This window comes from Hyalella azteca, unplaced genomic scaffold, assembly GCF_000764305.2.
Source record: "Hyalella azteca isolate HAZT.00-mixed unplaced genomic scaffold, Hazt_2.0.2 contig3241, whole genome shotgun sequence".
NCBI classification, from domain to species: Eukaryota; Metazoa; Arthropoda; class Malacostraca; order Amphipoda; family Hyalellidae; genus Hyalella; species Hyalella azteca.
Genome location: NW_025933493.1, coordinates 34,445 through 52,081, shown reverse-complemented (window position 1 = coordinate 52,081; position 17,637 = coordinate 34,445). Strand labels below are relative to the sequence as shown.

Genomic DNA, 17,637 nt, shown 5'->3' with positions numbered 1-17,637 from the left:
CCGGCGATGAAGGTTTTAAAGGCACAGAAGCAGGCAAAGGAGAAGGGCCGGCCTCAACGTCTGAGTCGGACATGGACGCGCCCCCACCCCTACGCCGCTTATGGCGCCGCATCATAGTAATTAGGAGCTCGAGCTCTGAGGCTCAACTTCTCCTCCACTCACACGTGACTTACCTATTTATAATACTGATAAATATATGTGAGATACGATTTCGGCTAATATCTAGGTGGACGTAGATTACGTACACAAATCTATCTAGTCGATTGTTCAATGTTCACAGGCACACGTCCGTAATCGACCGCAGCTCCCCTGGAGCACTCCACTTGGTCAGATTTGATCTCGCTATTCTCATTGCTAACCACCCGCTTTTTGGCGGATGGTTTCGGCGAATTTATTCGCCATTTATTTATTCGCATGCGAATTATTCGGGCGAATAGATGCGAATTTATTCGCATTTATTCGCCCGCTTTTCGGCATTTATTCGCCACCCGGCGAATAAATGATCCGTCAATTTTTTCCTAGAAAAAATTCGCCGAAAAAGCAGGTTAACCGGATTAAATTAAATGCATTTTTACGTTCCATTGCATTTTTACATTTCAACGAAATGCATTTTTTGGAAGCTCAGATTGAAAACCAACCCGTCTCTCGTATGACACAAACTTCATCAGTTGATCTAACTGCCACAGTCAATTACACAATAATCGCCCCCAACAATTAGTGCCCTAATTCTACAATGAAACAGATTCATCCTCTGGATTTAATTAAAGAGAATTCTTATGTAGCATCAGAAAGTTTTCAGGATGTATTTCATTTATAAAACACATCCAGCAGAAGTTCTAATTGATATTTCATCGTTTTTCATCATAAGCAGCTGTTCAAATTCATAAAGAAAACAATGGTGCGTCGTAGACGTAAATGATTGTAATGATGAAAAACGTATTGAATAATTTACTCGTATTGGTAAAATTAAATCGTTGAAGCTACGTCATGACAATCGTTGAAGCTACGTCTTGGCAGCCCGCAAGTGCCGTCATAACAGGCCCCGCTTGGCAGCCCGCAAGTGCCGTCATGACAGGCCCACTTGGCAGCCCGCAAGTGCCGTCATAACAGGCCCCGCTTGGCAGCCCGCAAGTGCCGTCATGACAGGCCCCACTTGGCAGCCTGCAAGTGCCGTCATGACAGGCCCCACTTGGCAGCCTGCAAGTGCCGTCATGACAGGCCATACTTGGCAGCCTGCAAGTGCCGTCATGACAGGCCATACTTGGCAGCCTGCAAGTGCCGTCATGACAGGCCCCACTTGGCAGCCTGCAAGTGCCGTCATGACGGGCCCCACTTGGCAGCCTGCAAGTGCCGTCATGACAGGCCCCACTTGGCAGCCCGCAAGTGCCGTCATGACAGGCCCCACTTGGCAGCCCGCAAGTGCCGTCATGACAGGCCCCACTTGGCAGCCCGCAAGTGCCGTCATGACAGGCCCACTTGGCAGCCCGCAAGTGCCGTAATGACAGGCCCCACTTGGCAGCCCGCAAGTGCCGTCATAACAGGCCCCACTTGGCAGCCCGCAAGTGCCGTCATGACAGGCCCCACTTGGCAGCTTTCAAGTGCCGTCATGACGGGCCCCACTTGGCAGCCCGCAAGTGCCGTCATAACAGGCCCCGATTAGCAGCCAAGCAAGTGCCATTATGACGGGCCCTACTTGTAGCACTCGTGGTGTAAGCTTCACTTTCCAAATGATACTTTTCTAAAAGTTTGTGAAACAATTTATATTCCCAGGTTTGTTCAGGGTTATCTTTACCTAACTCCCCATAATCACAGGTAAACACGTCGTAGGAACCTAAGTTTAACACAGAACTATTTGTAATCAATGTTAATTCTTGAGCATCGCCTCTAAATGAATCTTACATTTAATTAAATGGTATTACTTTAGATTAAGTGCATCCAAAAAAGGGTGTTTTTTTATTATATGTTTTTTGGTGTGTAGATAAAGAATCCGAAATTCTTTTTTGGCGGTCGGCATATATTTCGTATAAATATTTAAGAAACAACCACAAGAGTATATGGGTCACCGAGGCTAAGTTGAAAACGCTATAAATCCACGGGTTTTACGTCCATGATTTAACTTGCATTTTATCTTCATTTTTACTCGGGCTGTGTGAGGCGTAGAGAACAAACAAATATATTCTCAAATAGAACGCGTTCAAACTTACCTTCCTGTTATAAAACGAGTTTAGGTTAGGTTAGGTTAGGTTCATTCCCAGATCGATCGTTTTCTATAGAAAATATAAAAAAAAATCGGTTTTCCGATGCCGACCGCCAAAAGCGGATTTCAGATCCTTTATCTACACTCCAAAAAAAACATATAATTAAAAAAAACACCCTTTTTTGGATGCACTTAATCTAAAGTATTACCAATTGAATACTTCAGTCACTCATAAACGCATGGTAAAAATAACGTTTTATAGTTGACCCTACAACGTTATAGTTAATAACGTTTTATAGTCGACCCACAAAATGTGACGATATTTCCTTCAAAGTTCAAACGAACGTATCAATTAGTAATTCATCGATAATTTAATTAATTTTTTTCTCTTTACTTATGGTCAATCTGCGCTTTCTGCTTTATATTCGTTAAGAACAATATCTTTTTCATCATTTCACATGACGAGGACCAGAATGACATGAGCAAGTGCCATGGTTGAACTACCATGACACGGACACTTTTGTTTTGGACGAATTTTTGTAATGAATTTCCATAGCAGGTTTTCCACGCACAACTTTGTCAAATTAAAGCCGAATTTGGTACGAAGCTATTGAATAACAATTCACTTCTGCAAGCGTTGTCACAATGTGTTTGTCCTGTTCGTTTTCACGTAGTTTACTACTAAATGGTAACTTTTAGGCTTTTAGCTATCTATCTTAATCTATGCACGTCTGGAATTAAAAATGACATATACATGAACACGGGAAAAGTATTAGTCATTAGTATTACCGGCAAGTACTTTCCATTTAGATATAGGGCCAGAGGAAAGTATCTAGGAGTGTGCTCTTACTGAACGGCAGCCCCGCACCAAAGAAACCTAACTAAAATTTATTTTCAATATGATCAATATGCTGTCTAATTTTTTACGTACGTAAATACATCAAAAATATAAAATAATAGGTACGGATCTTGCTACGGAAAAATTTTGCGATTGTGCTTCCGTAAATTCCGTTATAGCTAAATAATATATCATCCGTAAAAAAACACTACACGGTGCTCCAAGCTAACCAATGAATATATTTATATAACAATCAAAAGAATCGTTTGAACCAATTTGGGGTTTTAAAATCCGATAGTCAAGATTTCAAAGAAACGCTACTTTAAACTTAATTTTGCAAGATTGTTAGGCTTGTGACTGAACCCATGGTTGAACTAGGTATAGTTCAACCATGACCCCAGTGACCCAACACTTATTGATCTCGAAGTGACTGAACCAACCGGATTCTGTTACGTGTTCTGTTGTCGGAAAGACATGTGGCTGTACGTTTACTGGACAGTGGACACCGGTATTACCGCCAGTCCGCCACCAGTTTCAATCGAGAGGTCACAGTGAGAGGTTTAGCTTCTTTTTTAGACACAAAATGGGCCGTCTTACAATCGGTGTTGTTTGTTAATTCAAACTGGCCGCAAATTATTGTTTCCTTTATCAGTTTACCTTGATTAATAATCTAAACTGCCTCCCACTCCCAGGACTCAGGAGCCAAGGGAGGATACCTACCTCCCATTTATTAAATGGGAGGTAGGTATCCTCCCTTGGCTCCTCCGTCTGGAAAAGTCCTATTTTTGTCTGAAATATCGCGGCTCTAATTTAGTCTGGAAAAGTCCTATTTTTGTCTGAAATATCGCGGCTCTAATTCAGAAAAAACATAAACATCGTAATGTAAACAAATAAACAAAACGTTTGTTGAAGATCGCGCATAGTTGCGGTCATGTCAAAGCGGTCAGACTGTATATTAACACGTGCTGAACTTAATATATATTAACACGTGCTGACTAAAAAAACTCTCTGCTTTGCCACTATGGTTGAAGGTGATCCCTTGATCCATCTTCTCAAACCTCACTCAATGGTGGTAATACTTTAGATTAAGTGCATCCAAAAAAAGGTGTTTTTTTTAATTTTCCCTTTTTTTTAGTGTAGATTAAGAATCTGAAATCGGTTTTTGGCAGTTGGCATTTTTTATATATATATTTCTATAGAAAACGAACCTAACTTCCTAACCTAACCTAACCTAGTGCAATTTTTTGGTTTTACATAGGTTTACAGTCATTCCCAGATTGATATAGATCATTTCCAGTCTGTAAACCTATGTAAAACCCAAAAATCCTAGGGAGGTTAGAGCGTTAGGTTAGGTTAGGTTCGTTTTCTATAGAAAATCTAAAAAAAATGCCGACCGCCAAAAACGGATTTCAGATTCTTCATCTACAGCTCAAAAAACTGTATTACTACTTTAGATTAAGTGCACCCAAAAAAAAGTGTTTTTTTTTTTAATTATATGTTTTTTGGGGTGTAGATTAAAAATCTGAAATCCGTTTTTGGCGGTCGGCATCGGAATTTTTTTAATGGAACCTGTTCCTAACTGGATCTAACCTGCAAGGTTTTCGTTGATCGGCAAGGTTTTTTCTATGTTTGGAGTCCATCCGGCAGCCGGAAAAACCTAGCCAATAGGTTTTTTCTATGTTTAGAGTCCGTCTGGTGGCCAGAAAAACCTAGTCAATCAACGAAAACCTCGCAGGTTAGGTCCAGTGAGGAACAGGTTCCATTAAAAAATTCCGATGCCGACCGCCAAAAACGGATTTCAGATTCTTAATCTACACCCAAAAAAAGATATAATTAAAAAAACACCATTTTTTTGGATGCAATTAATCTAAAGTAATACCCTCAACGGCTGCTAACAACACACTGGCGGGTGCGAGCAAGAAGATAGCCTGATAGCGGTACCTTATACTCATCTCATGTACAGGCTTACTAGCCTGCAACCAACACTTGCCAGGTTTACTAGCTGTCTGCACTATCCCTGTATACAAGCACCTTACAGAAAAGTAAAGTGTTTTTGGTAGACTGCGCCTGCGTCAGTGTTGTGAGGGAGTTGTCGAGGAAGGGTGTGCATGGTGGAGGCATGCAAGAGCTTGACAGCAGTGTGCGCTCCAGTGGGAACATGTGCAAGAGAGAGTGCGATGCAGCTGTACTCAGTAGTGGCTCGGCCGCAGCCATCATACTGATTACTGAGTACAGCTGCATTGCTAGACTAGACTGCTTCAAAACAACTCTAGTTGCTCTGCCTGCAATGAACTGTTTGAAGCATGTAGAGTGTACTCATCCATTACTAACAGAGTTCTGAACTCTGAAGTCCTCTTCCTTTGTAGATGATGTAGAATAACTGGCATTTTCTTTGATTTTTACTTGTTTTTCCTTTATTGATATGATATTGCCATATCCATATATTACCTTATTATTGATGTGATGTTACCATTTATATGAACATGCCATTTAGCATTTACAACAACCTTTTCCACTGCAAGCTTCATATCAACAGCCTTCTAGCATTTTTTCTCTATCTGTAAGCTTACAGGATGGCTTGTAATTTCACGCCATTTTAATTGTTTCAAGTTTATTCACTATAAGAAAAAAGATCATAAAAAACATATATACCTGAAATAGAAAGGAATATTTTAGTGACAACCATCATATTTTTTGGAGGAATAAATCATAGTTTAGGTTAATTACTTTTCATTCTTCTATGTTGCCTGGTGCACAATTCTATGACATTCTCTGACAATTTTGTGATGACCAATGATGCATTAATTTTTTGTTTGGAGAAATTTTTTTTGCTGATCGAGGTATATAGTCAAATGGGGTAAGACAGGATCGCAGCCTTCATGGGGTAAGAAAGGACCAGCCCATGGCGTGCATTCTAATTGCACTGAATTCAATATGACAAAAGAATATGTTAGAGCAATCATTGCCTGTCATTTCAGTGTTTGTTACCTTGTGATAGGTTTAGGGTTTTTTAGTTATTCATGGTATAGATGCTACAGGCTTGTTAGTGATTTCGGTCCTGTCTTACCCCATCTGACTATAATGTACAATCAAAATTTATTGTTGTTAATTTATTTTTTAGTTAACTGAAGCCTTTTCTAATCAAGGTTCTACTGTATATGTGTTTTTAGGGGTGTCCCATATTACCAGAAATTGCGGAAATTGCTGCAAATTTTTTTAATTAGATACACAAATTCTGTCAATCACATTTTCAAGCCAACACCTGTATGCAACTTTTATGTAAGTAAAATTTTTTAGTACGGCAAATATTTTTTTTGCTACCTACTGACCTAGCAGAGGTACTTATCCAAAATCTTACTTTTCACATTTTTTTCAGGAATTGATTTTTTAGATGTAGTAAATGTATGATTTCTTATCTTTCTCTATGCTTCATAGAAAGTAAAAATGTTGAACTTTAAGCCATCATTTTTAGTTTTGCAATATATTGATTAGTTTAGCTGCTACAACATTGCTACAAAGTGTGGGATGACTGTCCTGATTTACCCCACCCATCCCTTATTACCTCGTTTGATGGTATAGTATATAGCAGTGCAGTACAAAGATACAATAATGCAGCCACAGCTGCTGCTTCTTCTGGTGCAGCATTAGACATTGAACATATACAGCTGTGTGGTGCTTATTGAACTTATCTGATAATCTCTTTTTTTACCTCAACTTTAGCACATTTAGAAAGGGCTGATACACTTCTCATCGTTCAGAACATGGGCAAAATTTGGCTTAATCTGGGTGGTGCAGTTCTATGGACTCGTATCAAAATATTGTACATTGCCAGGATTTTTTTTTTTTTCATTTGGGCATGACACTTGCCACTCAAGACAGCCACTTACTATAGCCCTCTTGGCTCTCACCACATGTGCCTCATTTTATTCATTTAAACTTCTGCAGGTTCTGCATTGTGAGTTATTTTTTGTTTGGTTTTTGGCATTTTATGAATCTTGGCCCAAAATTGTACATCAAACCATTGCTATACAGCAGAGCACAGTTTTCAATCTGACAATCTGTAATAAAAACAAATGATTCAAATTGAGATAAATAACAGAAATACAACAGATAACAGAAATACAACTTTTTAGAGTTGAAGGTATTTTTTAATTTCAAATAAGAACTAAGCCTATTTTTGCACTTCATTTCAGACTATACTTTAAAAGTTCCCATTCTCTTAATTATTGTTTCATAGTGATCAAAATTTTGCAATCCTTGCAAGGATGTTTTTAAAAGAGAAGCATTCAATTGACAATTTAAAATTAAATAAAACTGGCTGAGTGAGTGTCAAGACAATAGTTTGAATACTTTATACTTTACTTGCAAAGTTTGTCCAACTCCCAAGTGCCTGTAAGGCTCGGAGGCTCCCTACTTCATATTTGGCAAATCAAATCCAAATTATTTCTAGGCATGGATACATCTCACGTGGGTAAGAATATATGAATTATATGACATTAATCTCATATTTTATTTAATTTTCATTATCAATGTGAGCTTAATAATTATGAATTATACTTTGGACCAAGTGAGGGATAAGGCTCTGGCTGTAATTATTTAATAAAATACTAATCATTAATCATTCACACTATAATTATGAATAAAGTAATCATTCATTCTGTTGAATTATTCAGAAATTCTGAGGATTAATCAATTTTGTATTTGCAGGTGAGGGCAGCATAGCCCTGGTTGTCTCAGCTCTCCTCTCTACTGCTGGAGGCTTTGCTGTGCATAAAGCTATATCAGCATCAGGAGGAACTTTCATCCAGGCTGGACTCTCAGGCTATGACCTTTGCAAGAAAAATACAAAAACTCTCATCCCAGAGTCTATGGGAATGATAAGTGGCACTGTCTTCTTGATGGCAAGTTTTGGTTCATATGTCTCGTGTAAGCAACCTCTTGTTTGAGAGTCTTTGTTTCTGTTGCTTTTTGACTATCTTCCCTTGTCATTTAGTTTCTTTGAGATGCTAACGCTGCTTCCTTCAAGCCAGCTTCAGCGGGCTGGACAAGGGAGACCTTCTGCCCCTTACGGGTGATGAACAATTTTTTATTTGAGAATCTTCTGATAACTGAGACCTTCCACCTCTTTGGTGATATTTATCCTGACTTTCGGTGAAAGATAGCTAAATAGCTGAAGCACTATTAAAACTAGTAAACATTTGTCCACTAAATTAACTAACTAAACTAAACTTTGGTTCACAGAAATAATGCTGTGGGTGTATTGAACTAGCATCACCATTGCTGAAAGCTTTAATCCAATGATGTTAGCATATTTTTATTTGAAATATAATGTAAATTGTGTGGGATCATTAATTTTCATTTTCAACAAGAGTGAGATGATGCATGAAAAATTGACCAAAATTTAAGAACTAAACTGCAATAGTATTAAAAAACCACAGAATAAGGGTTTTTCGGGGGTTTTAAAGCCAAACCCATGGTTAAACATTGTTCATCTTGTGCAGGTCATGTTTCTGTTCACTGGAATTCAGTTCAGCAGACATGTTCTCGCCAGTGAGAAGAACTTTCCTCACATGGTTTTTGAGCAGCTACTGACTGCACTGCTGTGCATCTGCTGCATGCTCCTCTTAGGCTTTGCTGATGACGTGCTCAACTTGAAATGGAGGTAAATAATTAATAATTTCCATGTAGTGTGTTATTGATAATATTCACATAGAAGTTTTGTTGATGTACTCTTGAGATTTGCCTGCCAGCACATAAAATTATTTGTTTGATATTTCTTCTGTGTATTTTCATGATTTTTACAAACCATTGAATCAAAGTGTTTGGTTGCATTTTATCTATTTTTTAATTTATGATTTGAACTGGGTTGTGATTTGGTTTTCTGTATGTAATGAGGTATAAACTGGTGCTGCCAACCTTGGCATCGTTGCCACTGCTGATGACTCACTACGTCAAGTTTGGCTCCACGACCGTCGTTGTGCCTCTGCTGCTACGGCCTTTACTGGGTCCCAGCCTCAACATCGGTCAGTTTGGCTTCAATAATCAATTTGTTAATATCAAAGTCTCCATGGCCTTTTGTGGCTAGTGAAGTGGTTCTAGTGTTCCCCGTACTTGTGCTCACACATTAGCAGCATTCCAGAACGAAGTGCATGTCACTAAGGAATTGTGACTTATTATTTTTAGTTCTTCTGTACACTGCATTTTTCTGCACTATACTGCTGCATCATTATCATATACTTGGATTTCTTCTCCCCTCCCCTCCCTCCGTTCTCATGTCTCCACCTCACTCTCCAAGCCTGATGAATAAGCTCGTCTTGGTGGGCTAAGGACACAAACCTCCTCCGAAATCTCGTTTATCATCATTATCATCCCACCTTCATCAGCACCCAATCATCGACCCCTCACCACACGACCGCTCAGAACCCTACTAACTAAAAAGAAAATGATCCCTGACTACCGACTGATCGACCTAAACTTTTCCACACTCTTTATAAAGAACTTGACGCTCCACTAATCAGACACTGACACTGCTCCTGGTCTCTACGCCATGATAGATGACTCCACTGCAATTGATAAACTGAAATCTATGGTAGCAACTGAAGCACTTAACAAAATTAATTTGACAGCCATTTGACTTGCACTAGGTTCCCTACCTCCACATGCCCAACCTTAAAGCTAGACTGGCTATTTTTGCACGACAATTTGGACACGGACATATGAAGCCACACTGCAAATGAATTAAAATCGGAAATCGAATTAAAACACTTTGTCAGATCATAACCAGATACAATAATCGCCCAACGCATACTAAACGATGGTACCGTTCCTCACCCAAGCCTCCCAAAAGCTGGAGACTTACTGAAACACACCATAAAGATCTTCCTCCCTAAACCCAACACGTCAAAACGCCAAGTCCAAAACTACAGACCGATTTCACTGTTAGACATACTGTACACGGAAAGCTCTTACCCAAAATTCTTTGCTACAAATTACATAAGCATCTCGTTATTTGCAACATACAAAACACTACCGTAGATTCCACGGTTTTAGGCAACACAGAGAGACACAAACAGCATTAGCCTCATTTCACGGAACACTTGCTGTACTTTTAGCACAAGGACTCCTCGCAGACACAGTACTCCACAATGTGACAAAACCCTTCGACAATGTATGGCACCCCTGACTTCAATAAAATAAATACCACTCGATCTACACCTGTCTTCCACCAAAACATTGTCAGGCTACCTCACAGTAAGAATGATTAAATTTGAAAAATATATATCTAATGGTAGTTTACGTAGTTGTAGTTTCATATCGTCTCATATATTTTAAGGTTGGACGCTTGGACGCTCGGAGTGATTACTCCACCAATTTTACTTTACGTTCAGGTTCAAGATACCGGTATTCGTTACTTATCGTTTTGTCAGGTGGTCGCTGAGTGGGCTTGATTGGCACGTATGAAAAGGTTCTCTTTTTGGAAAGGTTACGGCCAAATAGTACTAAGAGAGGGTTGTAATGAAACACTGATACATTTCACATTAAATTGGAAAATTTAGGTTCACATCCTACGTTAACAAAAATCTCTAGTACTTGAAAAATGTAATCCGTCACAATCAAAAGTCCAAAACCTATCAGTGTACATCATACAAATCATCTAATTTTACCAGAAATTGTTGATACATTGCAGTTCCGTTGAGCCGTACGACTGTTGTAAACGACCGTACGGCCGTATGTTGAGCGACCGTACCGCGGCTGTCACCGCGCGTTGCAGCCGTATTCCAAGTGGCCGTACCCGGGTACTGCAGCTGTTGCCGCGCGTCTCTCTTCCTGGCCGTATTTCCCGCGCTATAGTGATGTCTCGCGGCCGGTATAACCGTAGAGTTTATGATGACCGTACTTCGGAATAGTGGTGCTCGTCTTCATAGTCGATGAAAATACTCCAACTCCGTTGTCGTACTGCGGTCGAGATGACTGTGACCGTACCGCTTCTTCTGATGGAAATAGTGACCGTACTAGTGATGACGGTACCGATGATAATTCTTGGTGTAGAGCTCGAAACTTAGATCTTCTGATGACGTGCGTTATAATCGTTGTACAACTCGTGGCTCTCTCGCATTGTCTCACGGCTTTGTCGCAGCCGTAGTGTTGATGTTGATTTTCTTGACGTGCTCACCGGACTCTTGGCTGCCTCGATAAGTCTAGGTTTCTCGCGAGTCGCGACCGTCAATGTTCGAAAACGACCAACCGCTGGCCTCACGGCCGCAGCCGTTTGCAAAGTCCGCTGCAGACTGTGCTCGTGACCGTGACTTTCGTAGAACCAACCCTTGGCGCGAATTTTAAGGTCCTTATATACGCTAGTCTCGCGCACAGTTAAGCCTATACCCTCGAAGTGACGCCGTGACGGTTGTGAGTTCCACAAGGTCAGCACCTTTGATACCCTCGCCGTTTCAAACTATAAACAACCCTCGCTCTCCCGGTCTCGAGAACAACAGCACCTTATACAAGCTTTACACAGTTCCACCCCATATTCCTGTAGCCTTCTCAACACTTTACTCCAAGTCTCTAACTTTCATAACTCACTTTACGAATTAATTCACCCACAGACTGCGTTTTATAAAATATAATATAATTTTAAGTCAGAATTTCCGACGCTCTAATCAAGAACAGCATCCATCAGAATTGGCAGTTACATACATAGGTCCCCACTCCAACTGCACTCTGGTGCCCCACAAGGTGCTTGAGTCTCACCCACTCTGTACAACTTCTATATCCCCAATCACTCCCCAACACAGACTATATAGCATTTGCAGACGACATCACAGAAGGAACTGTCGTACAATACTCACTCAAATTATCTGCAAAACAAACACAACACGCTATCCAAGAGATGAATTTATTTGAAAATAAATGTCTCATTAGAACCAGCGCCAATATTTTTAAAATGATACCCATCCTAGGTGCAAAATCACTCGTACTAGGCCTCCCACCTCCACCCCTGTACACGTAACCACCAACCCCATACCACCATAACCACCTACACGCACCACGTGCTATCTGCGCGTGGGTGTTGATTTTTTAAAAGAACGCGCTTGAGTGCAGTTGCTGGATAGTGGATCCTTTCAATACGTTTACGTAGCGACAGATACAAAGTATGACTCACAAGCAACTTAACATCTTCAGCATCATTATCATTTCATCACCACATTCATCCATCAAATCATCCTACTAATTACTAACTATAATGATATTTTTATAATAGTAGTACTCGGAAGTGTAGGTTCCAAAATTCACTCTCCCACGTGAAAACCGTCCAAAGCCCTTATGGATCCCCTTATATATCCTAAAGATATTTCAAAAATCTTCCTGGAACCTGATTATGCGCATAGCGACTGTTTAATTTTTTCCTTGTTTTTCTATTTCTTTATCTTTCTGGCCATTCTGTTTTGCCTCTCATTTGGAACCACACACACACACACATACACCTAATTTCCATATGCTTCCTTGTTCCAATCTTCAACATGAATTTAATATGTTTCGTGTGAAGCTATCAAATTTATCCTTTTAATTACTTAAGGTAATTTTACTTCCTAGTTAACTCCCAAGACAAGATAGATCTTCATATCTTTCTATGATAGATCTTCAATTATAGACAAGTATAATACCGAGATACGTTATATTGCGGTTAATTCTGAACTTTATCGTGGGATTATTGTGCCTCACTTGAGCTGTACAAATTAAATAATACTTGCTACCTCATTAATGGGCTTATAACTTAGCATTTGAATGATTAAATAAGACCGCATGCCCTGAAATTTTAGTTTATATGTTTTACGAAAACAACCAATGTAAGCTGGTCTAGCAAGTAGCACGTGAGTACACTGCCAAATGGTCCCGCACACGCGGGTTAAACAATTTTGCGAGACGCGAATATGCGAGGTTCAGTTTCTTTTAGGTCTATTCAGCTGTGGGCCTGACTTTTTTTACTTGTTTTTATTGCCATTGATACGGAGCCTGTTAACTGCAGGTGTCCTGTACTACCTGTACATGTCGCTGCTGGCCGTGTTCTCGACGAATGCCATCAACATCTACGCAGGCGTCAACGGTCTGGAAGTGGGGCAGAGCGTCGTTATGGCGACAAGCATTGCAGTGTTCAACTTAGTGGAACTTAAGGGCTTCCACAGCAGTGCTCATCACCTCTCGCTCTGCCTTCTGATGCCTTTTATCGCCACTTCCTTTGCGCTCTTCCTTCATAACAAGTAAGGGAGCTGTCATTGTCTCCCTGCATAGAATAATTTCATCATATCCTTTTGAGTAACTGGACTGATATTTTCCGCTGTACCGAACTAGAAATTTGCTGTGTATTCTCTACGTTTATCTTGTTCATCTGGACCTATACTTTCTAAAAAAGTTAAGAGATCTTAAATTCATTAGCCAATCATTGACGGCCTTTCAAGCAAAATTCACCAATCATAGACAAGAAATTAGAGCGTAAGTACTTACGTTCACTTAGCGAATTTTGAAAGTATGGCCCCTGCTATGCATTGCACCAGGAGCTAAAACTGCAGTATTTTTTGCCGGTTGATAAATATGGCTCAAATGAGCACTTCTCATTCACGATACAAATTAATTTTGTCATGAATATTTATTGGCAAGAAATCTCTCACGAGGCAACAATTGTCATCAAATCCATGTAGTTAAAATTTGTACTAGCAGGTTAAAACTGGATGTTTTCCAGGGGAATCCCGCTAATAATTTCCTTACTAACAATTTAATCTAAACTAAGACTCGTTCAAACCCGCATTTTACTTGAAATTCTCTTTTTCCCTTTGGAAGCTCGGAGGAAATAGTTTTTAAAAGTAATATTCAATCGATTGAAACAGTAATTCAAATTTGTTTAAAAATCCACTTGCCCCGTTTTGTAATGCCTTCTTATTCCGCCATTAGAAATATCAAATCAGTCCTAGGTACCGACAAGATAGGTATTGAGGATACACGCACGAATAACCCCTATATATTTCGAACGCCGGTCTACACACACACCTACATTCTGAAACGTATCATTGGTTAGCATCTTCACCTGCCTTTTAAACATAACATAACATAGTGATGTCGGCTCTGAAGTGTAGGCCTGATGTGACCTGTCGCCGATTCTTGTCCTCAGGCGAGTCCAATCGTTCAACGTAGATAATAAGTTAGTGGTGCAGGATCTGCCGGCAATAAAACCATGTTGACAATCTGATATGAGATGGTGAGCAGTCAGGTGATCGATAATCCTATCCCTCACAACAGAAAGTTAATCCCGGAGATTTAAGAATCTCGATCACGTCGTAAATTTTCGAACTAGAGGGATGTAATTTTCTGGAAGATTCGTTCAAGTAATGCATAACACAGAACTCACATAAAACTTACGTCTAGAATTGAAACGGAGACACGGTTTTTACTTACATATTAAATATATACTTACCAAAATGAATATCTCTTTCCTATATTTATTTTCTCCAATTTGCTACGTTTGCCGACTGCACAAAGCAAAAATATTTTGAGCCTCGTTAATATACCGACATACTGGATAGCTATTGGCGATATGCACGCCAATAGCCCCTCTATATTTATAGCACCAGCCTTCAAGCATACAAAAGTGTAATATATTTTGTTTAAATGATCAGGTACCCCGCCCGAGCGTTCGTTGGCGACACGTTCACGTATTTCGCAGGAATGACGTTCGCGGTGGTGGGGATCCTGGGCCACTTCAGCAAGACTGTGATGCTCTTCTTCATCCCGCAGCTCGTTAACTTCGCCTACAGTTTGCCTCAACTCTTCAGGGTCATTCCATGTCCCAGGCATCGCTTGCCGCAGTAAGCGTGGCTACGACGCATCACTTATGCATTGCTCGAGGTCTTTTGGAGCTTTTCATTGCAAACTAAGCTTATAATAATGGCCAAATTTTTTCATTTCTAGTGCCATAATATTTGCTCTGCGGGTTTAGCATTTTCCACGTTTAGTAGACTTATATATTGTTTATGTTATTCACGCATAAACAACTGCCTGTTATGAACACTCATTGCTTGTTCACAGATACAACGCTGAGCTCGACAAGCTGGAGTACAGCAGGACAACTGTGCGAGTGAAGTCGCTTAATCCCCTCGTGTACAGGTGTGTGCACAATCATCCTCTCAAGACTATTCAGTTTAATTTAATGTAGTGACTGCCATTAGGACTCCGCGAAATAGTCCTCCTTTTTGTTTTGAATATAATTCCATCACTACCAATCGAATTTTTAGTCAGAATTGGTACATTATCCGAGTATCTTTTCAAAACTACGATCAACATCTACGATTAAAACTGTCATTATTGATCAGTTACTTTTGTATGCGACATTTTTGTTATTCAGAGATAGCACATGCAAACTTGAATCGAGAAAAAATGGCCAGCGTCAAGATTTCTATCTGCTGGTTAAAAAAAAATACGTTTTGATGCAAACAAGTGAAACGCTCAATAACTGGTGTGGCAGCGGATCAAAAGCCTCTAAGAAAGTATATCCTTCACAGAACAATATGCCTACTGTCTGCCCTGCGACTGATGGCGGCCGAAGTTACAGAGAAAGACGCCAAGCACGACGGTGAGACCACCATCACCGTCAACAACCTGACCCTGATCAACCTAGTGCTGGTGTGGAGCGGCCCGATGCACGAGCGAACTCTAGTCTGGACGTTACTAGCTCTGCAGGCCTGTGGCTCAGCACTTGCTTTTGTCATAAGATATCCACTGGCCAGTTTATTCTATGATTAATTCCCGATCTATAATCGCTAAGTTGTAATGTATCTTTCAGTTGTGAAGCCGTAGCATCAAGAAGTGTCGTTACAGATTTGCTTTCCAACAACTTGCTTTCATTTGTTCTTAGTGGTGTGCAGTTTTTCAAAGTAAATTATTTGCCGTTACAAACGTTTCAAGTATATGTAGATTTATTTGATTTTTGTTTGACTGAGTGCAATAGAACAAAGTACTTGCCATTGTATAGTAGGTCAAATTGCGTTTTAAAAGCATTTATTCTGCTTGCTTATTGCAGAACTGGTGATTGGATATTAGAAGTACGTAGTGGACTTCTAGCGATTGCGGAAGTGATCTATTTCACGCCGGTGGTGTAGCTTGCAGTTGTTTGGTGCCGTAGTCCTCAGGTGCTGACAGACTTGTGATCTGGTCCGCTCGAGCGATGGTGGCGAGTTGCTGACAATTTCTACATTTCTGGTGGGGATGTTGTGTTAGTAGTCGCGACTTTGAACTTGATTTTGGTTGAAAAAAAAAATCAATGGCTACTTGCGACGTCGGCGTCCCGTTGAGGTTAACAGGTACCACTCGTATGTGTGGCATCTATAGTCTTCACATAGAAGTCTAGTCTTTAGTCTATTCAGTCTACTGAGTAAATTTGCTTGATCACTGGCCAAAACGCTGCGCCATGTTGGGGATTGTAGTAGTTATTCGAGGCGGGCTAATAATTAGAGCACACGTTGTGCTCCACGTAGTTAGAGATGCGGTTCACCGCACCGAGCTTATAACCTGATGACAGGTGATGTTCTGAAGACTCCGGTTCATATCCTTATAGCTGTGTTATGGATTGGAACCGATAGGGATGAGGTTACTCCTATGACTTAATGGTATAGTATACATCTGTAGTTTAAACTTGGATCTTATTCTAGCTCAGTAAAAGCGGAGCAGGGTTAATCGGTCAGCTCCCCTCAACCTGGCCACGTATCTCAACTGGCTCATTCTCTTTTGGTATCTACTTTTCACAGTTGCATGTGAGGTTTCCATGTGAGTTTACAGTGAAACGTCATTTCGAAGAATTTAACTTCTAGAGTTAGGGCAATTGGTCTTAGTAGTGACAGATGGGTGGCGGCCGTGTTGGAGATTCACAAGTCTTTGTTTTCGCTAGGAAACAAGAATCCGTGCGTTGTTGGCCTCTGATTGTTTGTGAGAGGCCGTATTTTCCACATATATACACATATTTCCACATCCACATATAGGGGCGATTGTTCTTTCAATTTTGAAGCTGAGGTAATATCGTTTATTGCTTACGAGAAGAGCGTGCAGCTTTTCGCGATATCTTGTGCGCTCGTTGGTTTTGCCTCTGCAAGGGTGAAAGGATATCACACTTTCACTGTAAAAAAAAACGATGTAGAAATTCTTTGATGAATTTCGCCATATTGCTTCTGATTAAACTGTTGTAGAAGGCTTGCAAGGTTTCAACTGTTCTGGAAGGCTTGTAGGATTAAGTGTCGCTACGTAGTATGAAAAGCTTTCGCCTGCCAATGAAAAACGCATATCGTGAGTTTTCCTATAAACAACGTGGTTCTACAGTCTGAGTCCCTTTATTGTGCCTTAACGAGATGGGAAGCCGTATTGTACATGAAAAATTCGCACTTCTAGGTGTTAAGAAAAGTCTTTATTTTAGTATTTTCTGCGGAATCTTCCACATATGTAGTCAGTGCTATAGGTCGGTAGCTGGATGCTTCCTAAGGGTACGCACACAGTGAAAGCAGGTTACCAGCGTGCTGGTTACCTGCTCAGGCTGGCGCCTGAAACCATAGAATACAGAAGCCTATTC

General features: G+C 40.3%; 2 protein-coding genes across 2 annotated transcripts; both read left to right on the top strand.

Annotated features, from left to right (window-relative positions):
* The first annotated feature begins 1,139 nt into the window (after positions 1–1,139).
* LOC108677639 (cone-rod homeobox protein-like) lies at positions 1,140–1,499 on the top strand. Its single transcript, XM_018165891.1, has one exon. The coding sequence runs from the start codon at positions 1,140–1,142 to the stop codon at positions 1,497–1,499; it is 360 nt and encodes a 119-aa protein (XP_018021380.1).
* A 5,729-nt stretch (positions 1,500–7,228) lies between these two features.
* On the top strand, positions 7,229–17,389 carry LOC108677649 (UDP-N-acetylglucosamine--dolichyl-phosphate N-acetylglucosaminephosphotransferase). The gene is made up of 8 exons (XM_018165902.2): positions 7,229–7,506; positions 7,743–7,936; positions 8,537–8,697; positions 8,931–9,058; positions 13,060–13,291; positions 14,702–14,890; positions 15,111–15,188; positions 15,584–17,389. The coding sequence occupies exons 1-8, from the start codon at positions 7,488–7,490 to the stop codon at positions 15,822–15,824; spliced, it is 1,242 nt and encodes a 413-aa protein (XP_018021391.1). The 5' UTR covers positions 7,229–7,487; the 3' UTR covers positions 15,825–17,389.
* Positions 17,390–17,637: the final 248 nt, after the last annotated feature.

Excerpts from the sequence above, each read along its gene's own strand:
- LOC108677639 (XM_018165891.1), top strand. The coding sequence starts at position 1,140 with ATGACAGGCCCCACTTGGCAGCCTGCAAGTGCCGTCATGACAGGCCCC.
- LOC108677649 (XM_018165902.2), top strand. Across the intron at positions 9,059-13,059 it reads GGGTCCCAGCCTCAACATCG|GTGTCCTGTACTACCTGTAC; the intron begins GTCAGTTTGGCT and ends TGTTAACTGCAG. Across the intron at positions 15,189-15,583 it reads CTTAATCCCCTCGTGTACAG|AACAATATGCCTACTGTCTG; the intron begins GTGTGTGCACAA and ends TATCCTTCACAG.